Here is a 21,088-nt window from a genome sequence, read left to right as displayed (position 1 = left end):
TTTCAATTGATATATGGTCTATTGAGCAGTTTGTAAGTATAATTATCCAAAACATTTATTGTGAATATTGTGAGAGATACCAAAATACTAGCCTGATCATAAACCAGATTGTAATATCATTAGCACTCCATACTCCTTAGTAACACTTTCAGTGAAGGTCGCGTCAAATAAGCAGTACTGCTGGAAGATCATAGAATGAGAAGCGTAACACTACTAAATCATGCACAACCTTCCATGAAAACAACCGTTAAAGAACTACTCGGTCATGTTTCATCGCAATATTATCTTATATAATCTAGAAATAATCATGTATATAGACCTTCAAGCTCACATCATACTGAAAACATACTCATTCTACCACCATCCATGATTTAAAAGTTACAGCTGCTGCAGAACTTTTGACATCATTGATCCATGGAGCGAAAAAAGTTCAGTAGCCTCTGGGATACAGATTGATGGCTTTTGACTACTGACAACGAGTCCTCATCACCATCAAAATCATCATCATTTTCAAAAACTAGATGAATTCCCCACCTTTTGATCTCAATTCCGGTGACAGTTCCTCTCCTCCACTCTCCCTTTATTATATCTCCTCCTTTTAACAAAGAAACCAAAGGATTATATGCCTTGAATCTGCACATATAGAGCTGATCTTCCTGCGTGCGTGGAACTCCCATTAAGTATAGTGTAGTACGGAAAATGGGTTCTCCGAGTCTAAATATACAAGCCTGAATATCAGTGATGCCAGGATACTGATGAACTCGTATCTCATCTAATACTCTAGGATCCACAGACACTACAAGAGCGACAATCACATTTTTTATTGCAAGGTTTGGATGAGCTGCAAAAGTGACAGCAGCCTGAGAAAACCAGTCAGGAATTTCACTTCCCGGAACACTCAGATTGTTCAAATTCCTCAAAGTTGCCTGCAGAAAAACACAATACATACAATATTACCAGCAACTCGCTTTACTTCTTAAACGATTCAGAATCCACAGTTGCTGTCTTGGATGACTGTTAGTGACAAATGACTGAAAACTCTAATCAATCTGATTGAAAAATGCAATTTGATAAAGAAAGAGTACTGATACCTTGCGTAGTCTTCTCCGGACAGCTGATTTAATTGCTTTGTTACAGCCCCCCATAAACAACCTTCTCAAAGACTTCAAGCATTCAAGACCTGGAACGTCGATAACTTTGTTGCAGTTTGCAAGCTGTATTTCTTGTAATCTTTCAAGATTTGAGAGGTCACTTATACACATTAGTTCATAACAATCAGCCGCATTTAGTTCTACCAAAGTTGATGGAAGTTGAGGAAGGGACCTCAGCTCAGTACAGTTGCGCAGCAATAGCTTCTGTAAAGCACTAAGGCCCTCCAGTGTCACAGGAAGGCTGTGAAAATCATTGTATCCAAGATTCAAAATCTCCAGCTTGGATAACTTGTTAAAATCATTACTTATCTGACCACAAATTCCACAAGTCCGAGCATCAAATTCTTCCAAATTGGAAAGCTTGCAGAAAGAAGCAGGAAGTTCACTAAGCCTTGCGAGTTTATTGGAAGACTTCTTCATTTTCAATACCCTTAAGTCACCAAGCAACCCAAAGCTTTCCGGCAAACATGTCACGGCAGTTTCCTCCATCATAAATACACACAAGGACCCCAGTGATCCGATAGACTCGGGTAGGCTGCATAGCTTTTGACAATTATTCAAGTTTAACCATGTAAGATTCTCCAACTCCCCTATGGACTCTGGCAGCTGTATTAAATCGGCGCCTGCAACAGTGAGCCTGGTAAGATTTGACATTTTCCCGATTGATTCTGGTAGTTTTTCAAGGAAACTACAACCAGTCATCTCAAGCTTCTCAATAAATTTTAAGCAACCAATATCATCTGGCAGTGATTTAATCGGTGTATTAGTTAACTTGAGATCGACAATAGAAGCTAATCCTGCTACTGAATCAGGCAGCTTGACAAGAGAATGACACATTTCAAGTGATAAGACTTTCAGACAGGATAGTGCACAAATGGACGAAGGAAGTTCCTGGATTGAAGTAGAATTAAGGTGCAACTCAGTCAAAGATTTGAGCCTTCCCACTGATTCAGGAAGGGCTGTAAGCGAGGAACAGGAATACAAACTTAATTCCTCGAGGCTTGTCATGGATCCAATAGATACAGGTAACTCTTTAAGATTAGTATGAGAAAGTGAGAACTTTTTCAGAGAGATAAGAGACCCTATCTCTTCAGGCAGCCTTGTTATCTGGTAGCAACTTTGTAGACTAAGATCTTCAAGCTGTGATAGGTGAAATAAATATTCAGGCAGCTCAGAAATTGCTGTGTTGTCGAGATGTAGTTGGATCAACGATGTCATGCTACGAACATCATGGGGAAGTCCTGTGAACTTTCTGCATTCAGATAGAAGTAGCTCCCTGAGACCTTTCATCCCCGTCACATCTCTTGGAAAATCAACCAAATTTGAGCATCTTCTTAGATTCAAGTGAACAAGAGAGCTCATATTTCCGATTGACTCATGAATTTTAGTCAGTCCCATACAAAGCTCAAGTGTAAGCTTTTTCAAATGTCGATGTCCAGACATGTCAGGAAGAGCTTTAAGGCAAGGGCAACCATAGAGATTTATCACCACCAAGTTCCCAACCACCTGAAAGCCAAGCCAAGAATATTCCAAATTTACAACAGAATAAAGACTTTATGGTAAGAGAGAAAGCTCAAAACTTAAGGTGAGGTGGTCTACTACGAGTTATGTCAGCATTAAACACTTCAGTGTGACAGTTACCTTGTTGAAATTGAAACCCCAACATGCCTGATCTGAGTACCACAAATGTTCTATTCTGCTTTCCGAAAGATCAAGCACACGAATTTGCTCTGGCATAGTAGCAGGAAATGTCTTTTGAGAGCATCCTTTCCATTGCAGCCACCTCAGCTCAGAGGACATATATTTGAAGTTTCCTTGCAAGTTTGCGTAATTTATTTGAAGCAGTTTCAGATGTACCATCTTCTTAAACCAAATTGTTTGAAGAGCAGGTTTTTGATCCTCATCTGTTAGATGCTGTGAAAGTAGTCCCTTGAATTTTTCTTTAACGTACCTGACAAAAGTACTGATACCAGGATTCCTTTTGAAGTTGTTCCAATAACTCTTTATAACAAGGGAGCATAGAGGAGGCTTTTCTATGTCCAGAACAATTCCCCGTACTGCATCTGTTACCTGTGATACATCACATTGCACAAATTTAAGTATATATGTCTCTGAAACACCATGATCAAGAGTGAATACTCAGTATCATTGAAATATTTTGAAACTCAGTACTCAGTACCTGTGATGCATCATTGGTTCATTGAAAAAAACTAAACAACTAATCTAATGCAAATTTTTTTTGTATTTTGTTAAACTATTACTCAATGTCAATATAAAAGAGAGAGAGTATACATTTTCATGGCGCAAGACATGCATTATCTCCTCATAGTCCCACAGTCTGCTACGCTCTCCAGTATCTTGAAAGCTTTCCTCTATGACTATTTGCCTTCCCATGTCCCGAATTTGATCATGCATCCACAGCTCCTTATCTTTTGTTATCTTCAAGAGTGATTTTGTAACAAGGTTACCTATTGCTAACTCAGCCCTTAAGCCACAACCTTCTAATATATCTACAACATCCTCTCGTTTTAGGTTCATTTGAATTAATAAACACGAAAGGTCAAGAAATACGGTTTTCTCTTGGTCATCTAGCCCATCATAGCTGAATTTCAACACCTGCTGAAGATTAGATGGTCGAAATGTTTTTAATTTCATTAAAGCATCCTCCCACTCCTTTTTTGTCTTCTTAACCAAGGAAGAACCAAACACCTCTAACGCCAAAGGAAGTCCACCCGTTAGAGAAACAATCCTCTCAGAAACATCTCGAAACTCTTGTGTAGGATCCGTTCTTCCTAAAGCATGTATGCTAAAAAGTTCAAGTGATTCCCCTGGATCAAGCTCCTCTGCTTCATATAGTTCACGATCATTAAGAGCAAAATCATGTAACACGTTCACATTTCTACTTGTAACAATTATCCTGCTCTCGTCTACAAACCATTCTCTTACAATGCCAAGTTTTTCAAGCTGGCCTGCTTCAGAGACATCATCCAACACAACCAGGACTCGGTTCACATTAATTATCATCTTGATCTTTTGTCTATTCACAACATTGTCTTCTTTCACAGGTAACATTGTTTTTAAGGAAAGATCACTTATGAGTTTGTCTTGAACACCCATAAGACCCTCTTTAGTACATAGTTGTTCTCTGACATTGGAAACATAGCAGCGATGCTTAAACTTTACGACGAGTTTATTGAAGACCGCCTTAGCCAATGTTGTTTTGCCTATTCCTGGCGTTCCATGGATTCCCAAAAACCGAACACCCTGTGAGCGAAGATCTAACGTTTCAATCACTTTGTCAACACGAGAATCCAACCCAACTGCAAGTTTCACCACATACTCTGGAGTGTTCTTTAACTCACTCCAGACTTGTAGAGCTATACGTTGTATAACATCCTCACTTTCATCACTGCCATTGTATTTGAAATTAAGTTTTATTAGTAGGAACATTAAGGAATTGAAGGAAGGCGTTGCATAGAGAGCCACCAAGGGTGATGAACTAATGATACTTGGTTATTTGTCACGTAACCAAAAAAAATTATATCTGCAAATAACAGGACAGATTGATAGAGGAAAAATAAAATAATAAGGGGCCATATTTTTATTTTATATTCTTGGTTACAACTTCCACTAGAAAATTCAAAATTAGATGACCATATATTAATAGAGGTAAAGGGTAGAAAAAATCACAAAATATAGGCATTGATCTTTATCCAACAATATTAAAACGCTAAACCATTCAAAATATTTCAGATATAAACATGAAAAGTATCATTGTAGTTAAGCAAGAATAGTATGCACTCTTACACTATATTTTTAAAATAATAATTTTTAAGTATAGTAAGTAGTTTTAGGCTCGGACGATTATCCCAAACCGCATTATTTCCCTGATATAAATCTTAATTAATATTTAATTTTTGTTGAATGATATGAATATAAATAATAAAAAAAATTATTAAATTTTAACTATAGTTTTTTTTTTTTTTTAACGATTAAATTATAAATGATTTTCTTAAAATAAAACCCATCCCCTCCCCACTCCCCTAAAAACAAACAACTCCCTCTTACACCGATTTGCATTCAACCTTATTATCGCCGCCGACGACTCCACCGTCGCAGAGGTCACCGGAAACTTAGTCAAGAGTTCAAGACCATGCTAGCTTCTTTGACAAGCTTGAAATCTAATTTCGGCGAAGTTCTACCTGCCGATAAACGACGATGAAAACTTGAAAAGCCATGGTTTCAAGGGTTATGGAAAGCAGCGTAAGCAATTAAAAGTGAAGCTTAAATCGATTGAGAATACGAATGAAGAAATCGAGACATCGATTGAACCTGAGAAATCGTCGAAATCAACCATAGATATGTTGAAGGAGTCACTGGAGAGTACGAAATGGAGGGGCTGGGCGTGTCGGCGGCTGGCTGGTTGGTGGTTGAGGGGGTGGTTTATTTTTATTTTTTTTTAAATGTTAAAAATCTAATCATGATTAAAGATTTAAAGAGTTTAATTAAATGCTCGTAAGTCCGTAATTAGGGTTTGCTCTGATTTACTGAATTTATCTAAACTTAACTGATTTGAGCTAATGTGAATTGATTGGAGCTGAATATTTTATGAGAGAAGAAAATTAGGAACTGAACATAACTAATTATAGCTGAACTGAAGTGAAATAAATTGAAATTAAGTTGAAGTAAACAAACCCTTACTCTAATTATATTTGATATTTCAATGATATAACATTACCAAAAAGAAAATTAAAAAATTAAATATTACTCGCATCAAAGAGATATTCCCATTTTCTTACTCGTATTAGTCAAAAGGTATATTTTGACAAACTATGGAGTACTCGTATAAGATTTTAGGAAATACTTCATATACCAAAAGCATTTACATATTTCAATTTTTTCCAAGGAGTTCCAAAAAAATTTCATATTTTGACCCAAAAGGGATGATAACAGACTGAAAGAGACTAATTTCTTTTTCTTTTTCTTTAATGTCATGATGTTAACATTTCACATACGTCTTTTACTTATTTTTACTCTTGGAAAAATATATTGTACTTCCTCCATTTTTTTTACTTGTAACACTTTTTTAAAAGGAAATGTCACAATACTTACAACACACTATAAAAGGAAAGTTAATTTAGGAAAAAACTATATTATTTTCTTTATTTAAAGCACATGGCCCACTAAATTACACTCCTAACAACCACTCATCCTATTTTAAAGTTTATTATATCATTTAAAATCCACATTTCTTAATTACCGCGCTAAAGGGTGTGTTGTAAGTAAAAAAAACGGAGAAAGTACATTTTATCTCATTTGACTTTTTAAGGTTTTTAAAATGCATTTTAAAATGTCTATATCTGCTTTTTTATACATATAAAAAACATAAATTAAATTAAAAATTAAATACTAGCAAAATATACTTATTTCAAAACAAAAAAAAATACTAACAAAATATACTAAGACAAATCTAATAAGATCTCAATGATTATAAATTTATAAGATAGAGGAAGCATTACTCGTACTTATTTAGACTTATAATTTATTTTTCAAATAATGCATAATTTTATTTTTTTTGGGAATAAAATAATGCATAATTCAAGATCCTCAACTTAAAAAGAGATACGGAGTAGGGACCAAGTTTTCATTTGGCATTATGGAAGTCTTGTCACAAGTCACATCAAAAGACTACTACCACTATGAAACAACTCAATAATTGCACAATACTCCTTTGGTTATAATGGGAAATAGTAATTTATAATTCATGGAAAATTATTTCCCTTCTCAAATTTCTAGGAAATTAATTTAGTTTGTTTTGCTGAATTCCTATAAAATTTGAATAACCTTAAGGGAGGTAGGTAAATGAATTCTCACGTTATGTGGGAAATTGAATTGGAATTCCTAGGAATTTCTATTTCCTCCATTTTGCAATTTTTTTTGTTAACCAACACTATTAATATCATGCGAGTGGAAATTTTGAGTGCCTACATAAAATTGGTGCAACCAAACAAGGCCTCACAAGTCATATGTGTTTGAGCATTTAAAAAAAAGACTTAATAATTAGCTGACAGTAAAACAAGTTAAATGTAAATTTAACACTAAACTAATTGAAATTATACCATAATTGTTAACTCATTACTGTATTTTAGATGATTTTAATTAAGGTACAGAATTCTGAAAACCTTGTACATACCATATAGATAATGATTTACGTAAGATTTATGAGATTGTATTGATTAATCCCAACTAGTTGTGAATAAGAGTAGACGTTAATATGATGATTATGCTAAGAGAATCGCCTTACGGATGAAGTTTTAAGGAGTCAATAAGGGTTTCTTTTATTTTATTTTATTTTATTTTATTTTTTTTTTACAATGAGAACTAAGAATGAAGAGTCAATAAGTTTATATCTTAGCTACGTACATATGATATTATAGAGTATAGCCTATAGAGTAATAAATATATGTGTTGATCCCATTAACAATCCACATGTGAGCATTCTCTTGTCCCACAACTAAAACACTAAACACTAAAAGGGGAGTGTAGTGGTAATGAAATCCCACATTGAAAAAATTCAAGAGTTACCACCACTATATAAGGCTAAGGGGCTACTCCCCTCATTACCATATGGTTTTGAGGTGGAACCTCCTTGGTCTTGTAAAAGCAGTAGACTTACACTCTCCCGTGACGGATGCGGCCCATACCCGTATTTAACATGGTATTAGAGCTAGAACCACGATCGGGGCCTTAATGGCTAAGGTATACTAGGCCAAACACTATGGACAGCTCACATGTGAGGGGGAGTGTTGAGCCCATGAACAACCTACATGTGAGCATTCTCTTGTCCCACACTAAACACTAAAAGGGGAGTGTAGTGGTAATGAAATCCCACATTGAAAGAATTCAAGAGTTACCACCACTATATAAGGCTAAGGGGCTACTCCCCTCACATTATTAATGATAAACAAGTGACGAAAAACGACAATACAAATGTGCTGCCGACTCAATTTATTAATTTATGTGTTTGGTATTATGAACATTGTTTCGGGGTTTTCTGATGTCCTCCGGGAGAGTTAAAATTCCGAGACTGGAACCAGACGCCTGTACCTGCAAAACAAACGGATGCTCCGGATGATTGGAGATCCGCCTCCGACGGTCAAGTTAGTACTTGATTAAGGAGTAATTAATGCGGAAATTAAAGTGATTGGGTCTCTCTAGGTGAGAGTGTTTAATGTGTGTAATTTGCGTAATCTCCCTTAATGAGGATTAAGGGAGGTATTTATAACCTCGGGAAACGTGCCAATCTAGGTTTAGGTTAACCTTGGGCTGATTGGGCTTCCCTCGGAAGTTGGGCCTAGGTGACCGGCTTCTCCATTAGGCATGGAGTATGCCACATGTCATGACATAATAAGTCCAGGGTGGACGAATAAGCGTGTGCCACGTGGCAAGCCCTGAGAGGTCCAACTGGGGGACACTTGGCAGGACCTGATTGGCCCACGTGGCGCATTCCGATTGGTGGGAGCAAAATCCCCTAATCATTTGCCCCTCACAGGTGGCACGTGACTGGTCATGTGTTACCTGTGCCAGGTGTCGCCCTGTAACAGGCGACGGCCTGCTACAGGTGTCACTCGGCGAGAGTCCGAGAGATTCTCCCGCCAAAATTTTGAATTCTGGAAGTGACCCTTCGCCTTCTCACTTCGCCTATATAAAGGAGTGTTGACTTCGGTCATTTTCACACTTGAAAACTTTGTGAGAGAACATTCGGACCCCTGAACTTGCTCTGACATTTTGGACCCTTTCTGCCTACCGCCTGCTCTGACAAGCCAACTGCAAAGGATTTTCAGAACTTCATCAATCGTCACTCGTTCAGGTAACCGTCGGTTCTCTTACTCTTAATTTTCTCTTTACTTTATTCTTTTTTGAAATGGCACCACGGAAGCACACGACTCGACCTAGGTTAGTGATCAGCCGGTCACCGGGGACGGCTGAATCTAGGACTAAGAGTGTCGCCTGCCCTTTTCTGGACCCATCTTTGCCCTTTATACAAAGTCCGACTGTATCTGTGTCTATGCAGAGCATGATGGCCAGAACAAAAAAGACTGCTAGGATCTCAAACTCAGACAGCTCCTCCCACAGGGTGCTGATTATTGAAACATCTGACCAGGCGCCAGATGTGGAAGTGAAACAAAGCGGCTTGAAAGCCGGCAGTTCTGAGGGAGGAGTCAAAGTGACCCCTTCCCATTTTACAGTTGACAATTCTACATTCTCTCCTGCTCCTTTTAAAGGAGAGGAGGCGGGCCCCTCCGGGAGAGGGGACGAGTCGACCTCTTCGGACTCGTCAGAGGACGATTCCGAGTCTAGCTCTTCTGGCCATGCTTCTCTGGACACAGAAGAGAAAAACAGTCGCCTACAAGAGGCGAGGCTTTCTCACGTAGTTGAGAAGGGGGACGATTGGGCGGAGCCATCCGCCTCTCACCGAGAGCAAAATACCCCCTACTACTGCACGGTACCTCGGGGCCGGATCACGGCCATGCAAGAGAAAGTGGAGAGCTTTATCGCAAACCACACAATGGCCCCGGATTTTTATTGTTCGTGCCGGATCCAGAAGACACATTCGTCTGGCCGGCTGGTACCAGTTATGATGGCGCCTGCTTTGGCTGCTACGAGGCGGCCATCAAGGCTGGGCTGCGCTTCCCACTACATCCGGCTGTTCAGCGGATCTTGGATGGGTATGAGTTGGGGTTATGGCAGTTAGCCCCGAACTCCTGGGTCAACGTACTCGGCTATGTGGCCGGGTGCGAACTGCACGGGGTGGAGCCGAACTTCGAGGCTTTCGCCTACATGAACTACCTCAGCCGGACCCCTAAGGCAGGCGGTACCGGCTGGTATCAATTGACGAGCCACAGGGGCTACCTCATGACGAGAGGTAAAGCAAACAAATGGAAGGACTGGCGGAGCACCTTCCTTATCATTGAGAGTTCAGACACAGAGCTGAACAAGCGCTTCAACAGGTGGAACAGGAATCCGCCCCTTCTTGCAGGCGGCTGCAGCATGCCGCCTGTTCCCCCCAAGGCTAAGAAAGAGATCCTAGATAAAGGACTCTTCAAAGTAGAGTCGAAGGTGAACTCTACTTCAGGGGTACGAGAGCAAGTACCCCTGCACTGCGTCCCGAGCTTCAAATGGCTCTACGACAAGTACTTTTTGGCCGCCTGTGGCCTCAGCAGTCGATGCTCAAGAGGTAGCCGGCCTGTCGAATACTCTGTTGTTCCGTGCATTTCTTGTTATGACTTCTATTAACTTTGCTATTTGTTTTTGCAGCGGACGCCATGAGCAAAATTACCGCCTCCAAGACTGCGGCGACCATGTTGCGGGCCTCCATCATGTAACAGTCTTCAACCGACTCCCCCAACAAGGGGGCACCCTTGGTGGGCTTCGAACCTTTCACCCTCTTTTTGGAGTTGTGTTTATGCATAAACTGACTCTTTTCTTCTTTTTTAGACGGGCGCTCCAAGAGCTTCTTCTTCCCAACAGCCGGACCCCAAGGCCCGGAGGACGACTGTTGTGAGCTCTCCTGGTTCTGCCAGGAAACATGCGGCGACTGAGAAACAGCCGGCCACTTCTTCTAAAACTCCAGCTGGGCCACCTAGAAGTATGAAATTGTCCTTGTAAATTTTAGACTTGCTCCCTCCTTTACTAGGTCTAATCCGTTTGTTTATGCTTGATGCAGCCGGCCCTCAAGATCTTGACTTGGTCGAAGTGGCCAAGTCTATGATCAAGGCCGTACCTCCAGCTGAAAGGGAAGCGGTCAGGGGTGTCGGCACCCTTGACCTAGACGGGATTGCAGGGGTCCTTGCTGAGGTATACTTGGCATATTTTTGAGTATTTGAATTCCAGGACACCTGTTTTCTTTTTTGTTTGGAAACTGACGCCTGTTCCCCTTTTTACTTAGGCCCTGCTCCGAGTGAACGGCCTTCGCAAGCCGCTTGACCGGAAGAACAAAGAGGTAAAGGCTGCAAAAGCTATGGCCGCCTCTGACTGTGATAAGGCAATGTTTCAAATTTCCCAAAATGAAGTTCTGACAATTGATATTCTTTATTATCGGGCGCAGGCTACCGCCGCTATCCGGGCTCAGTTAGAGGCGGCCCAGAAGAGGAATAGCGAGCTGGAGGCGACCATCAACAACCTCAAGACCGAGCTGAGACCTCTTCGCCAAAAGATGTCCTCATACGAAACCTTGGAGAAATCCTTGGCGAGCGTAAAGGAACGCCTGGTGACCCAGGAGAAGAGTCTTACTCAGGAGCTCTCGGAAAAGGCCGAGCAAGAAAAGAAAGAGCTGGTCCGGGAGATGATGGAAGACTCTACTCAAATCCAGCGCATGACTTGGGGCCGCCTCTTCCCCAATGCCGACTTTGCCTCCTAGGAAAAAACGTACCGCCAATGTTCTGATAGATATAATCAAGAGATCCTGGCGGCTGCTGAGGAAGAGGCGTTGGAGGAGGAGGAGCAGTCGGTAGTGGCGCTTGTGCCGCTTGGGGGTAATGCATCGAAGAAGGATGCAGCTGAAGCCGAGTCCAGCAAAAAGAGTGCTGACCAGGCGGCAGCTGCTAATATTGAAGATCTGCCCCCTTCATAAGCTTTATGTCTTCTTTCCCCGGCCTGCGTGCCGTTTGTTTGTATTTACCTGGCCAGGGGGCCGGGGCTCTGAATATTTTGCCGGTCTTTAATGACCGGCTTCCTTTTAATGAATATTTTTGTTTTGCTTCAAATTTGTTTAAGTATTTAATATTCTGATATCCAATTGTACACTATAACGACTGTTTTACATGGCCGATAGTTGCAGACAGGTACGGATAGTTAGTCACGCCGCCTATGCCCCTGGACGACTGGTTGTCTGTTTCCAGGCTAGACAATCAGTCGGCCATTTATCCAATCGGTATTCGAACCATTTTAAAGACTGGATCCCCTTTAGGCAGGCGGTCCTGTCATTTGTAAAATTAACCAAGTAGGAAAGTGGTTTCCTACTTGTCATGTTTTTAGGCTAGAGACTTTAGGTCGTCTAGGCCGACTGTTCCCCGCCATATTTAATCTAGTGTGAACAGGTGTTGTATGAACACCTTTTAAGTTTCACACTAAATTTTTAAGGAGTGACCAAGTAAACATGATTGTTACCTAGTCGCCAAGTAACTGAGTAGTAGAGGTATCAAGCGGTGGGTACCGGTTGTTCCCCTTTATTCGCCAATGTTTGTTGGCTTTTAACTCATAAAATACCAACTGTTCTTATCCCAAATAGTTCAGTCGGTCGGTTGACCCGGATGGTTACTGCGAACACTTGCTTGACGTGATTAGTCAGTTAAGTGAGAGATATCCTTGTCCGGGAAACGGCCACGTGGTTGTCTAGGTTAGGCAGTCGTATAGGTGCCGTGTAATGATTTTATAGAACAATGTTCCACCCAAAAAGGGAGCTGCTCTCTGCGACGAATTTCATCCGGATGGATGTCGTCGAACGCCTGCTATAACGTTGGGACAGGTCGAATTGAGTTTTTATATTTTGATCAGTTGGCTTGGCGCCTGGTCTGATCATTTTAGCTATGAGCCTTTGATAGTTCTTGGTGAACTATATTATGGGAGTGTAGCCGGTTGAGTGAAACAAGCGACGTGCCCCTCTTAAGTAAGAATAAAAATTAAACATGGAGAGTAGCCGACTGTTTGTCAGTAGGCATGCCCCTCTTAAGTAAAAATGAAAACTGAGTATGAAGAGTAGCCGACTGTTTGTTAGTAGGCGTGCCCCTCTTAGTACAAAATTGAATATTAAGTATGCAAACTTTTATTAAGTAGCCCTTAACTATTTACATCATTCAAAAGAAATATTTCTTAAGATTATCTACATTCCAAGTTCGAGGCAACGGTTGGCCGTCTGGTGTTTCCAGACGGTAGGTACCGTCCCTGACCTCTTCACAGATTCGGTAGGGTCCTTCCCAGTTGGGAGTTAGTTTGCCAGACTCATTAGCCCTTCCAACTGCTTCCATTTTTCTAAGTACAAAGTCCCCCACTTTGAGTGGACGCCTGTGTACTTTTTTGTTGTATGATCTAGTCATTCTCAGGCGGTAAATTTCATGGCGCAAGACAGCATTGCCCCTCTTTTCAGAAAGTGAGTCTAATGCCAGGTGCATGGCTTCCCAGTTTGTCTCTTCGTCATATAGCATTACTCGAAGAGTCGGCTCGTAGTGTTCAATTGAAAGAACAGCTTCCGCACCATAAGTTAGGAGGAATGGAGTTTCTCCAGTCGCCCCTTTTTCAGTCGTCCTAATGGCCCAGAGAACATGTGGTAATTCATCCGCCCATAGGCCGCCTGCTCGTTCAATCTTTTTCTTGAGACCGTCTGAGATGATTTTATTAAAGGCTTCTACCTGGCCGTTTGTTTGTGGACGGCCGACAGATGCAAAGTAGTGTGCAATTCCTTGGTCACCCAACCAGCTTTTGAGAACAGGCGTCTCAAATTGGGGACCATTATCAAAAACCATAGACATGGGAACCCCAAACCGAGTGATGACATTTTTCCAAATGAATGAAATTACATCCTTCGTCTTGATTCCCTTTACAGCCTCCGCCTCTACGCATTTAGTGAAGTAGTCGACGGCAACAAGTATGTACCTCCTTCCGCCTGTAGCAGGCGTATATGGACCCTTAATATCCATGCCCCACTTAGCAAACGGTAGTGGGCTATGAATGGTAGTGAGGTCAGTAGCCGGACGGTGAATTATTTTGCCAAACCTTTGGCACTTGTCACATTTTTTCACCATCTCCATCGCATCTGCTTCTAAAGTAGGCCAAAAGTAGCCCTGCCGCCTTGCCCGTTGAGCAAGCGTCCTACCGCCTATATGGGAAGCACAGTAACCAGAGTGAAGATCATCTAGTATCTCTCGCCCCTTTTCTAGAGTAACACACTTTAAGAAGGGTTGAAGGTACCCCCTTTTGTGAAGTTCTCCCTTTATTATTTCAAAACGGGTTGCTCGTTTTTTCAGTGCTGCCGCCTGTTGATGATCATCCGGCAGGGTACCATTTGTCAGATATGCCCTGATTGGATCCATCCAGGTTGAGCTTCTGTCTAAGATTCTAATAGGGTCTTCCTCAATGCTTCTCCTCTCCATTACTTCCCAAAAAACAGTTCGAGGAGTATCACAGGAGGCGGATGATGCTAATTTTGAAAGTGCATCCGCCTGGTTGTTTTCTGATCTCGGCACTTGGGTCAGATGGAAATCCTCAAGGGAGCCGACTGCTTGTCGGACCGCCTGTAAATACTTGATCATGGCCGGATGGGTTGCTTCGTATTCGCCATTGTACTGACTCACTATCAATTGTGAATCGGAACAGGCGTCTATTTTTCTTGCCCCTGCCGCCTTGCACATGCGGATTCCGGCTAGTAAAGCTTCATATTCTGCCTCATTGTTTAAGGCCTGAAAACTGAAGCGTAGAGCATACTCGTACCTGTCGCCCTCTGGCGACTGACATATGACGCCTGCTCCACAACCATTTGCAGTAGAGCTCCCATCCACATATACCTTCCAGACTTGGTCTGGAACTTGAGAGTCAGGAGGACGAGTCATCTCAACAATAAAGTCAGCAAAGGCTTGCCCCTTCACTACTTTTCTAGGCTCGAAGGTAACTTCGAGGCTCTGTATTTCTATGGCCCATTTGATCATTCGGCCTGACGACTCCATGACGGTCAGTGGCCGCTTGATAGGTTGGTTTGTATACACGACGACTGCATGTGCCAAAAAGTAGGGCTTCAATTTTTTAACAGCCATGAAGAGTGCAAGACCAAATTTCTCCACTAAGGGATACCTCAACTCGGCATTTTTCAGTACGTGACTGACAAAGTAGACTAGGAGCTGACAGCCGTCTCTTTCAGCAAGGAGAACAGCGCTTAACGCATGATCAGAGACGGCCAGGTACATGTAGAGTACTTCTTTGGGCAAAGGGCTGACCAGCCTCGGCAAGGAATGCAAGTGAACTTTCAATTTCTGGAAGGCCGCCTCAGCATCCGGCCCCCATTCAAACCTTGCCTTTTTCTTAATTGCCTGGAAAAAGTATAGGCATTTGTCGCCTGATCGGCTTAGAAATCTTCCCAAGGCCGCCAGACAACCTGTTAACTTTTGAACCTCTCGGATGGTACGAGGCGACTGCATGTCGATGACCGCCTGCACCTTCTCAGGGTTCGCCTTTATTCCTCTCTGATTGATAAGGAATCCGAGAAATTTCCCAGACTCAACTCCAAAGACACATTTCTTGGGATTGAGCATGACATGGTGCCGCCTAAGTGTGGCGAAAGTTTCTCGGAGGTCCGACAGATTATCTTTTTGAAGTTTAGACTTGACAATCATATCATCAATATATGCCTCGACATTTCTCCCAATCTGATCAAAGAACACAGTGTTTATCATTCGCTGGAAAGTGGCCGGGGCATTCTTAAGACCAAACGGCATGACCGTGTAACAGTATAACCCCTGATCAGTGACGAAGGCCGTCTTCTCCTTATCTTTCTTCCATAAAGGAATTTGATGGAAACCAGAGTAGGCGTCCATAAAGCTCATCAAAGCATGGCCGGCTGTTGAGTCGACCAGGTTATCAATTTTAGGCAGAGGGTAACTGTCTTTGGGGCACGCCTTGTTTAAGTCTGTGTAGTCTACACACATTCGCCAGGTGCCATTCGGCTTTTTAAAAAGCACCACATTTGCAACCCAGTCTGGGAAGAAACATTGCCGAATGAACCCTGCATCAAGTAATTTTTTAACTTCGGCGGCTGCCGCCTGACTTCTTTCTTCGCCATGGTTCCGCTTCTTCTGTCGTACCAGCTTATTTTTCGGATCCACGGCCAGTTTATGTACCGCCAGATCAGGACTAATGCCTGGCATTTCATGGACTTCGAATGCAAAGATGTCCTTGTATTCTTTCAATAGTTTGTGAAAGTCGTCACCCAGGTCCCTTAGAGTAGTCGTCCCAACCTTGATTGTTCTGTCAGGACGCGAGTCATCTAAGATCAGGTCCGTATGCTCACCAGCTGGCTGAGGGCGGAATTCATCAGACCGCTCCTCTGCCAATGATTGCTATTTTCTGTCTTTTCTTGCGGCCCCTGTCTGGGATGCCTTTCTCTTCTTGTCGCCTGCTTCTTGAACAGGCGCACTCTCCTTGACATTGTCAAGGTCTATTTTTCCACCTCTCGACCCAGTGGCCATAACAGTGGGCTTGACATCCGAGAGATAGCACTCTCGGGCCATCCTCTGATCTCCCCTTAGGGACCCGACTGTTCCATTATCCCTCTCAAACTTGAGCAACATAAGAGATGAGATTATAACAGCCTTAGAATTATTCAGGGTTGGTCGTCCCAGAATCATGTTGTAGGCCGATAGTTCTTCTACTACCAGGAACCAGACTACCATGTGTCGTCCTTCCCCTTTTTCGCCCAGGCGGATGGGTAAATCCACTCGTCCCACTGGGTGGACGACTCCTCCTCCAAACCCTACTAAAGGGTGGGATGCCGGATGTATGCAAGCAGTCTGATATTTTAGTTTCGACAGACATTTGCTACTGATGAGATCTGAGGAGCTTCCGGTATCTATGAGGATTCGGCCAACTCTCTGGTTGGCCACTTTACATTCAATAACGATAGGGTCGTCATGCGGCCCTCTTACCCCTCCTAGATCTTCTTCAGTGATGACAATCTCAGGAAATGAATATTTGGAGGGTCGTTCTTGGTGAACGGAATTTACATCTAACCGTCTGATATTGTCTTTGTTGCCCCTAATAGTGGGGCCGCCTCCTGAGAAGCCGCCTGCAATGGTGTAGACGACTGCATCATCTGTATCGGAGCTGTCGGCCTGTTGATTCTTTTTGGTCGACTGCTTTTTCGAGGAAGTGTTCCCCGTAGATTTCTTGACATAAGTGTCAAGGTCACCTTGCTCAGCCAGGCGGTCCAGATACTACATGAGACTGATGCATTCATTGGTGTGATGACCAACATCTTCATGATAATCACAGAATTTTTCTTGGTTCCGATTGTTTGCAGAACCCTTCATGGGGACCGGCTTCTCAATTGAGATCTGTCCCTTGATTTCCTTTAGGATAAATTGGCTATCCTTGTTAAACACATACTTTGGGGAGTATGGTTTGAATTCTTTTTTCTTCTTCTGGGACGGCTGTTTAGAGGAATCAGTTGCCCAGACCTCTTTTCTCTTCTCGTCTTTGTTTGACGACTGCTTCTGTCGTCCTTCTCTTTTGTCGGACCTTTTCCCGTCTGACTGTTTTACCGTACTACAAAGATCAGTCGCCTGTATATAGGCTTCCGCTTCAATCAAGGCCTCTTGAAGAGTCTCCACCCTCTTTCGGACCAAATCAAATTTGAAGGTCGACCCGTCTTTGAGACCTCTGAAAAAGTCAGTATAGGCTACTTCATCCGGTAACCCTTGAATCTGTATTCTCATCAGGTTAAATCGCCTGATGTAAGAACGAAGCCCCTCCTTCTCGCCCTGCTGAATTGTTCCTAAATCAAGGGTCGTCTTCTTCGCAGGGATGTTCATGGCGAAGTTGGAGGTGAATAAGTAAGAAAGCGTCTTGAAGTTATTTACACAACCAGTCGGCAGGTTGCCGAACCATTGTTGTGCGATTCCTTTGAGAGTCGCTGGGAAACACTTGCACCAAGTGGGATCATCCAACCCTTGAAGGTACATCAGGTTGGTGAATGCCATCAGATGGTCTTCTGGGTTAGTAGTGCCGTCATAGGCGCCTACTAATACATTTTTCACTTTGGTCGGCTGAGAGGCTTCAGTAATTTCCTTGGAGAAGGCCGACGGTTGTTCACCAAGTCTAAGCAACTGTAGCTGCCAGTCCATAGGTTGGACATTTTTTGCTGCATGTCCACCAAACGGAGGTGGCTGTAAAAAATATTGTTGTTGCGGTATTTCGCAGACGGGAGGTGCCGCCTGACTTACTCTCATGATACGACTGAGTATGCCTCATCGAGGTATTTCGCAGACTGTCTTGGAAGTTTGAAGTAGTGGCCGACTCTGACAATCGGTCACTCTTCTTCTGCTCTAGCAGTAGCCGAGCGTCTGTGTATGTTTTCCTCGACCCGTCCGCCTGAATATGACGAACAGGTTTCCTATTTCCTGGAGTAGGAAAACGGTATTTTGTGAAATCAAGGGCAGGTGGCTCCCACTTCCTAGATTTAGGATGAGGGGTCGCCTCTCGCCCTTGAACTGGCTTCCTCTTCCGTGAAGTGGAGGGTTTCTTAGCCGACTGCTCCTTGTCCAGAGCAGGCGGCTTCTTGTTGATCAACTCTTGAATTTCTCCCTTGAAGTCCCTCATGAAGGTCATGAGTTCGTTCCCTGTGATGGGAGCAGACCCATCAGTCGGCTGCTGCCGAACAGGCGGTGCGCCTGCTGGCTCGCTTCTAGTTTGAAGATGTTCCCGTTCCCTCCTTTCGGTATGACGGGTACGTCGGGCCCTTAGGGTCCCGTCTGAAGCTGTGTGAGCTTCAACTTCAAATTCATTCTCAGTATCGTGGTTCGACTGAACTAGAGGATCGTCCAGGGGACGTCTCTCTTCAGGAGCCGGTACAAACGTGGGTGCCATCTCAGAAGTACTCTCCCCACAGACGGCGCCAAAATGTTTCGGGGTTTTCTGATGTCCTCCGGGAGAGTTACAATTCCGAGACTGGAACCAGACGCCAGTACCTGCAAAACAAACGGATGCTCCGGATGATTGGAGATCCGCCTCCGACGGTCAAGTTAGTACTTGATTAAGGAGTAATTAATGCGGAAATTAAAGTGATTGGGTCTCTCTAGGTGAGAGTGTTTAATGTGTGTAATCTGCGTAATCTCTCTTAATGAGGATTAAGGGAGGTATTTATAACCTCGGGAAACGTGCCAATCTAGGTTTAGGTTAACCTTGGACTGATTGGGCTTCCTTCGGAAGTTGGGCCTAGGTGACCGGCTTCTCCATTAGGCATGGAGTATGCCACGTGTCATGACATAATAAGTCCAGGGTGGACGAATAAGCGTGTGCCACGTGACAAGCCCTGAGAGGTCCAACTGGGGGACACTTGGCAGGACCTGATTGGCCCACGTGGCGCATTCCGATTGGTGGGAGCAAAATCCCCTAATCAAACATGAATCAACTCAAATTAAAAAAACCGAATTAATTAGATTTAATTAAGGATTTTGCTAACGAAAATATTTAAAATATTTTATAAAGTAGCATTAATTTGGAAATAGAGTTCATTTTAATTTAATATATATATTATTAGTTAGCTTATCTAATACCAAGTCAGTCAGCTTTTGCCTCTAATTAATTAATTATTACCTTGGAGAATAGCCTGTATAACCAGAAATATTACCGGCATCTTTCAAAGCACTTCTCCACTTCTCAATATCAGCTTCACTAATCTTCTTCGCTTCATCATTTATAAGTTTCTCAAACCCCTTACCAAGCTCCCCTCGCTGCCTCCGAACATCAGACGGGTCAACTCCGTAGAAAACGGGTATGACCCGTTTTTGACACTCGAAAAGTCTCGACAGCTCGTCGAGACACCACCGTGAGTCAGCGTACCTAGGAGATATAATGGCCACCGCAAGAGCGGAGTCCACTATAGCTTCATCCAGGGTAGGCTTTATAGTATCACCTTTCTCCATGCCTTTGTCGTCCATGAAGGGTCTTAAGCCCTTGCTTTCGAGGGCGTCACGCAGTAGTGTTGTGAAGTTGTGACGTGTATCTTCGCCTCGAAAGCTTAAGAATACGTCCCAGTTTACCCGTTCTTCTAGCATTGATGGTGGAAGATACGGCGGCATTTCGATGTTTGGGATCATGTACGATGATGGTGACGACGACGAATATTCGCCTCCTCCCTCCATGTTTTGGAGAGTGAGAGTCTGATAGAGATGTTGAGGTGTTGAGGATAAGAGAAATGAATGAATGAAATAAAATGGAATCCAATGCTAATGTTTAGTCCTATAATGCCTTTACATTTTGATGTTTTGTACGAAGACATACGTACGTACGTAGTGTATATTGTGTATATATACGTACGGAGCATTAATTATAAAAATGTTTTTTTTTATTTGTTGTCAATTTATACAAATAATTGTGTGCATGATTTGTATCTAAAATGTTGTACTATTGAACTAATTTGCAAAGTATAATTTTAAAATACTTCAAACGGGGTTTAAATTATTTGTAAATGTATACCTATGCTATTGAATTAATTTATGAAGTATAAGTTTAAAATACTTCAAACGGGGTTTAAATTATTTGTAAATGTATACCTATGCTATTGAATTAATTTGTGAAGTATAATTTTAAAATACTTTAAACGGAGTTTAAATTATTTGTAAATGTATACCTAGTACTGTATATATATAATAATACTCCGTACAAATTGTACAGGAGGGAGCCAATAAAGATATTAATTAGCCGATAACAACCTAATAATTATCGCGATCGCTCAATATCCATAACGGCCTTTATTTCGGCCACGTGGAGAGTTGTTTCAGACCACGTAGGCACCTGTTACCTACAAGGTCGGTTTGTCATCTACGCTGAGAGGTGGCACCAGCCTGGTTATTTTCCTATATATACCCAAGCACATTTTCATAATAAAGGTACAATCTCTCTTTCTTTCTCTCTCTAACTCTCTTTCTCTTTTTATTCCTTCTTCTTCCCAGATTGCTAACTTTAGCATCGGAGTGGTTATTCCCGGATAACCCTCGGGCTAGCTAATCTGTATTGACTGTGCAGGCATTAATTTGGACGGTAAACCTTTACCGACCCCAAGACATCACGATATCGGAAATCACCCAGAACAATTAGAGCTAGAAGGAGGGGATATTAATAACGTTTATCGTCCAAAAAGACCTCTAACAGTCATGGAAGGAAACAATGAAACC

The 21,088-nt window shown here is 42.4% G+C and overlaps 1 protein-coding gene across 3 annotated transcripts; it reads right to left on the bottom strand.

Annotated features, from left to right (window-relative positions):
- Window positions 1–75: 75 nt before the first annotated feature.
- Window positions 76–20,262, bottom strand: LOC110713856 (disease resistance protein TAO1-like). Of its 3 annotated transcripts, none has more exons than XM_021892292.1 (5): window positions 19,509–20,262; window positions 3,444–4,560; window positions 2,793–3,221; window positions 1,092–2,657; window positions 76–926 (listed from the first exon to the last, which is right to left on the bottom strand). In XM_021892292.1, the coding sequence occupies exons 1-5, from the start codon at window positions 20,054–20,056 to the stop codon at window positions 405–407; spliced, it is 4,182 nt and encodes a 1,393-aa protein (XP_021747984.1). In that variant the 5' UTR covers window positions 20,057–20,262; the 3' UTR covers window positions 76–404. The 3 variants fall into 3 exon arrangements, with proteins under 3 accessions (XP_021747984.1, XP_021747985.1, XP_021747986.1); XM_021892293.1 differs by lacking the exon at window positions 19,509–20,262 and adding an exon at window positions 5,484–6,207 and having other exon boundaries at window positions 3,444–5,353; XM_021892294.1 differs by lacking the exon at window positions 19,509–20,262 and adding an exon at window positions 5,484–6,207 and having other exon boundaries at window positions 3,444–5,349.
- Window positions 20,263–21,088: the final 826 nt, after the last annotated feature.

Source organism: Chenopodium quinoa, unplaced genomic scaffold (assembly GCF_001683475.1).
Source record: "Chenopodium quinoa cultivar QQ74 unplaced genomic scaffold, ASM168347v1, whole genome shotgun sequence".
NCBI lineage: Eukaryota > Viridiplantae > Streptophyta > Magnoliopsida > Caryophyllales > Amaranthaceae > Chenopodium > Chenopodium quinoa.
The sequence above is the reverse complement of the archived record's forward strand: the minus strand, read 5'-3'. Positions and strand labels throughout refer to the sequence as shown.

Bases quoted from the DNA above. Each gene is read 5' to 3' on its own strand.
- LOC110713856 (XM_021892292.1), bottom strand. From the start codon at position 20,056: ATGGAGGGAGGAGGCGAATATTCGTCGTCGTCACCATCATCGTACATG. The intron at 4,561-19,508 runs GTAATAATTAAT...ATACAATGGCAG, and splicing joins TATACAGGCTATTCTCCAAG to TGATGAAAGTGAGGATGTTA. The intron at 3,222-3,443 runs GTATACTCTCTC...GATGTATCACAG, and splicing joins ATGTCTTGCGCCATGAAAAT to GTAACAGATGCAGTACGGGG.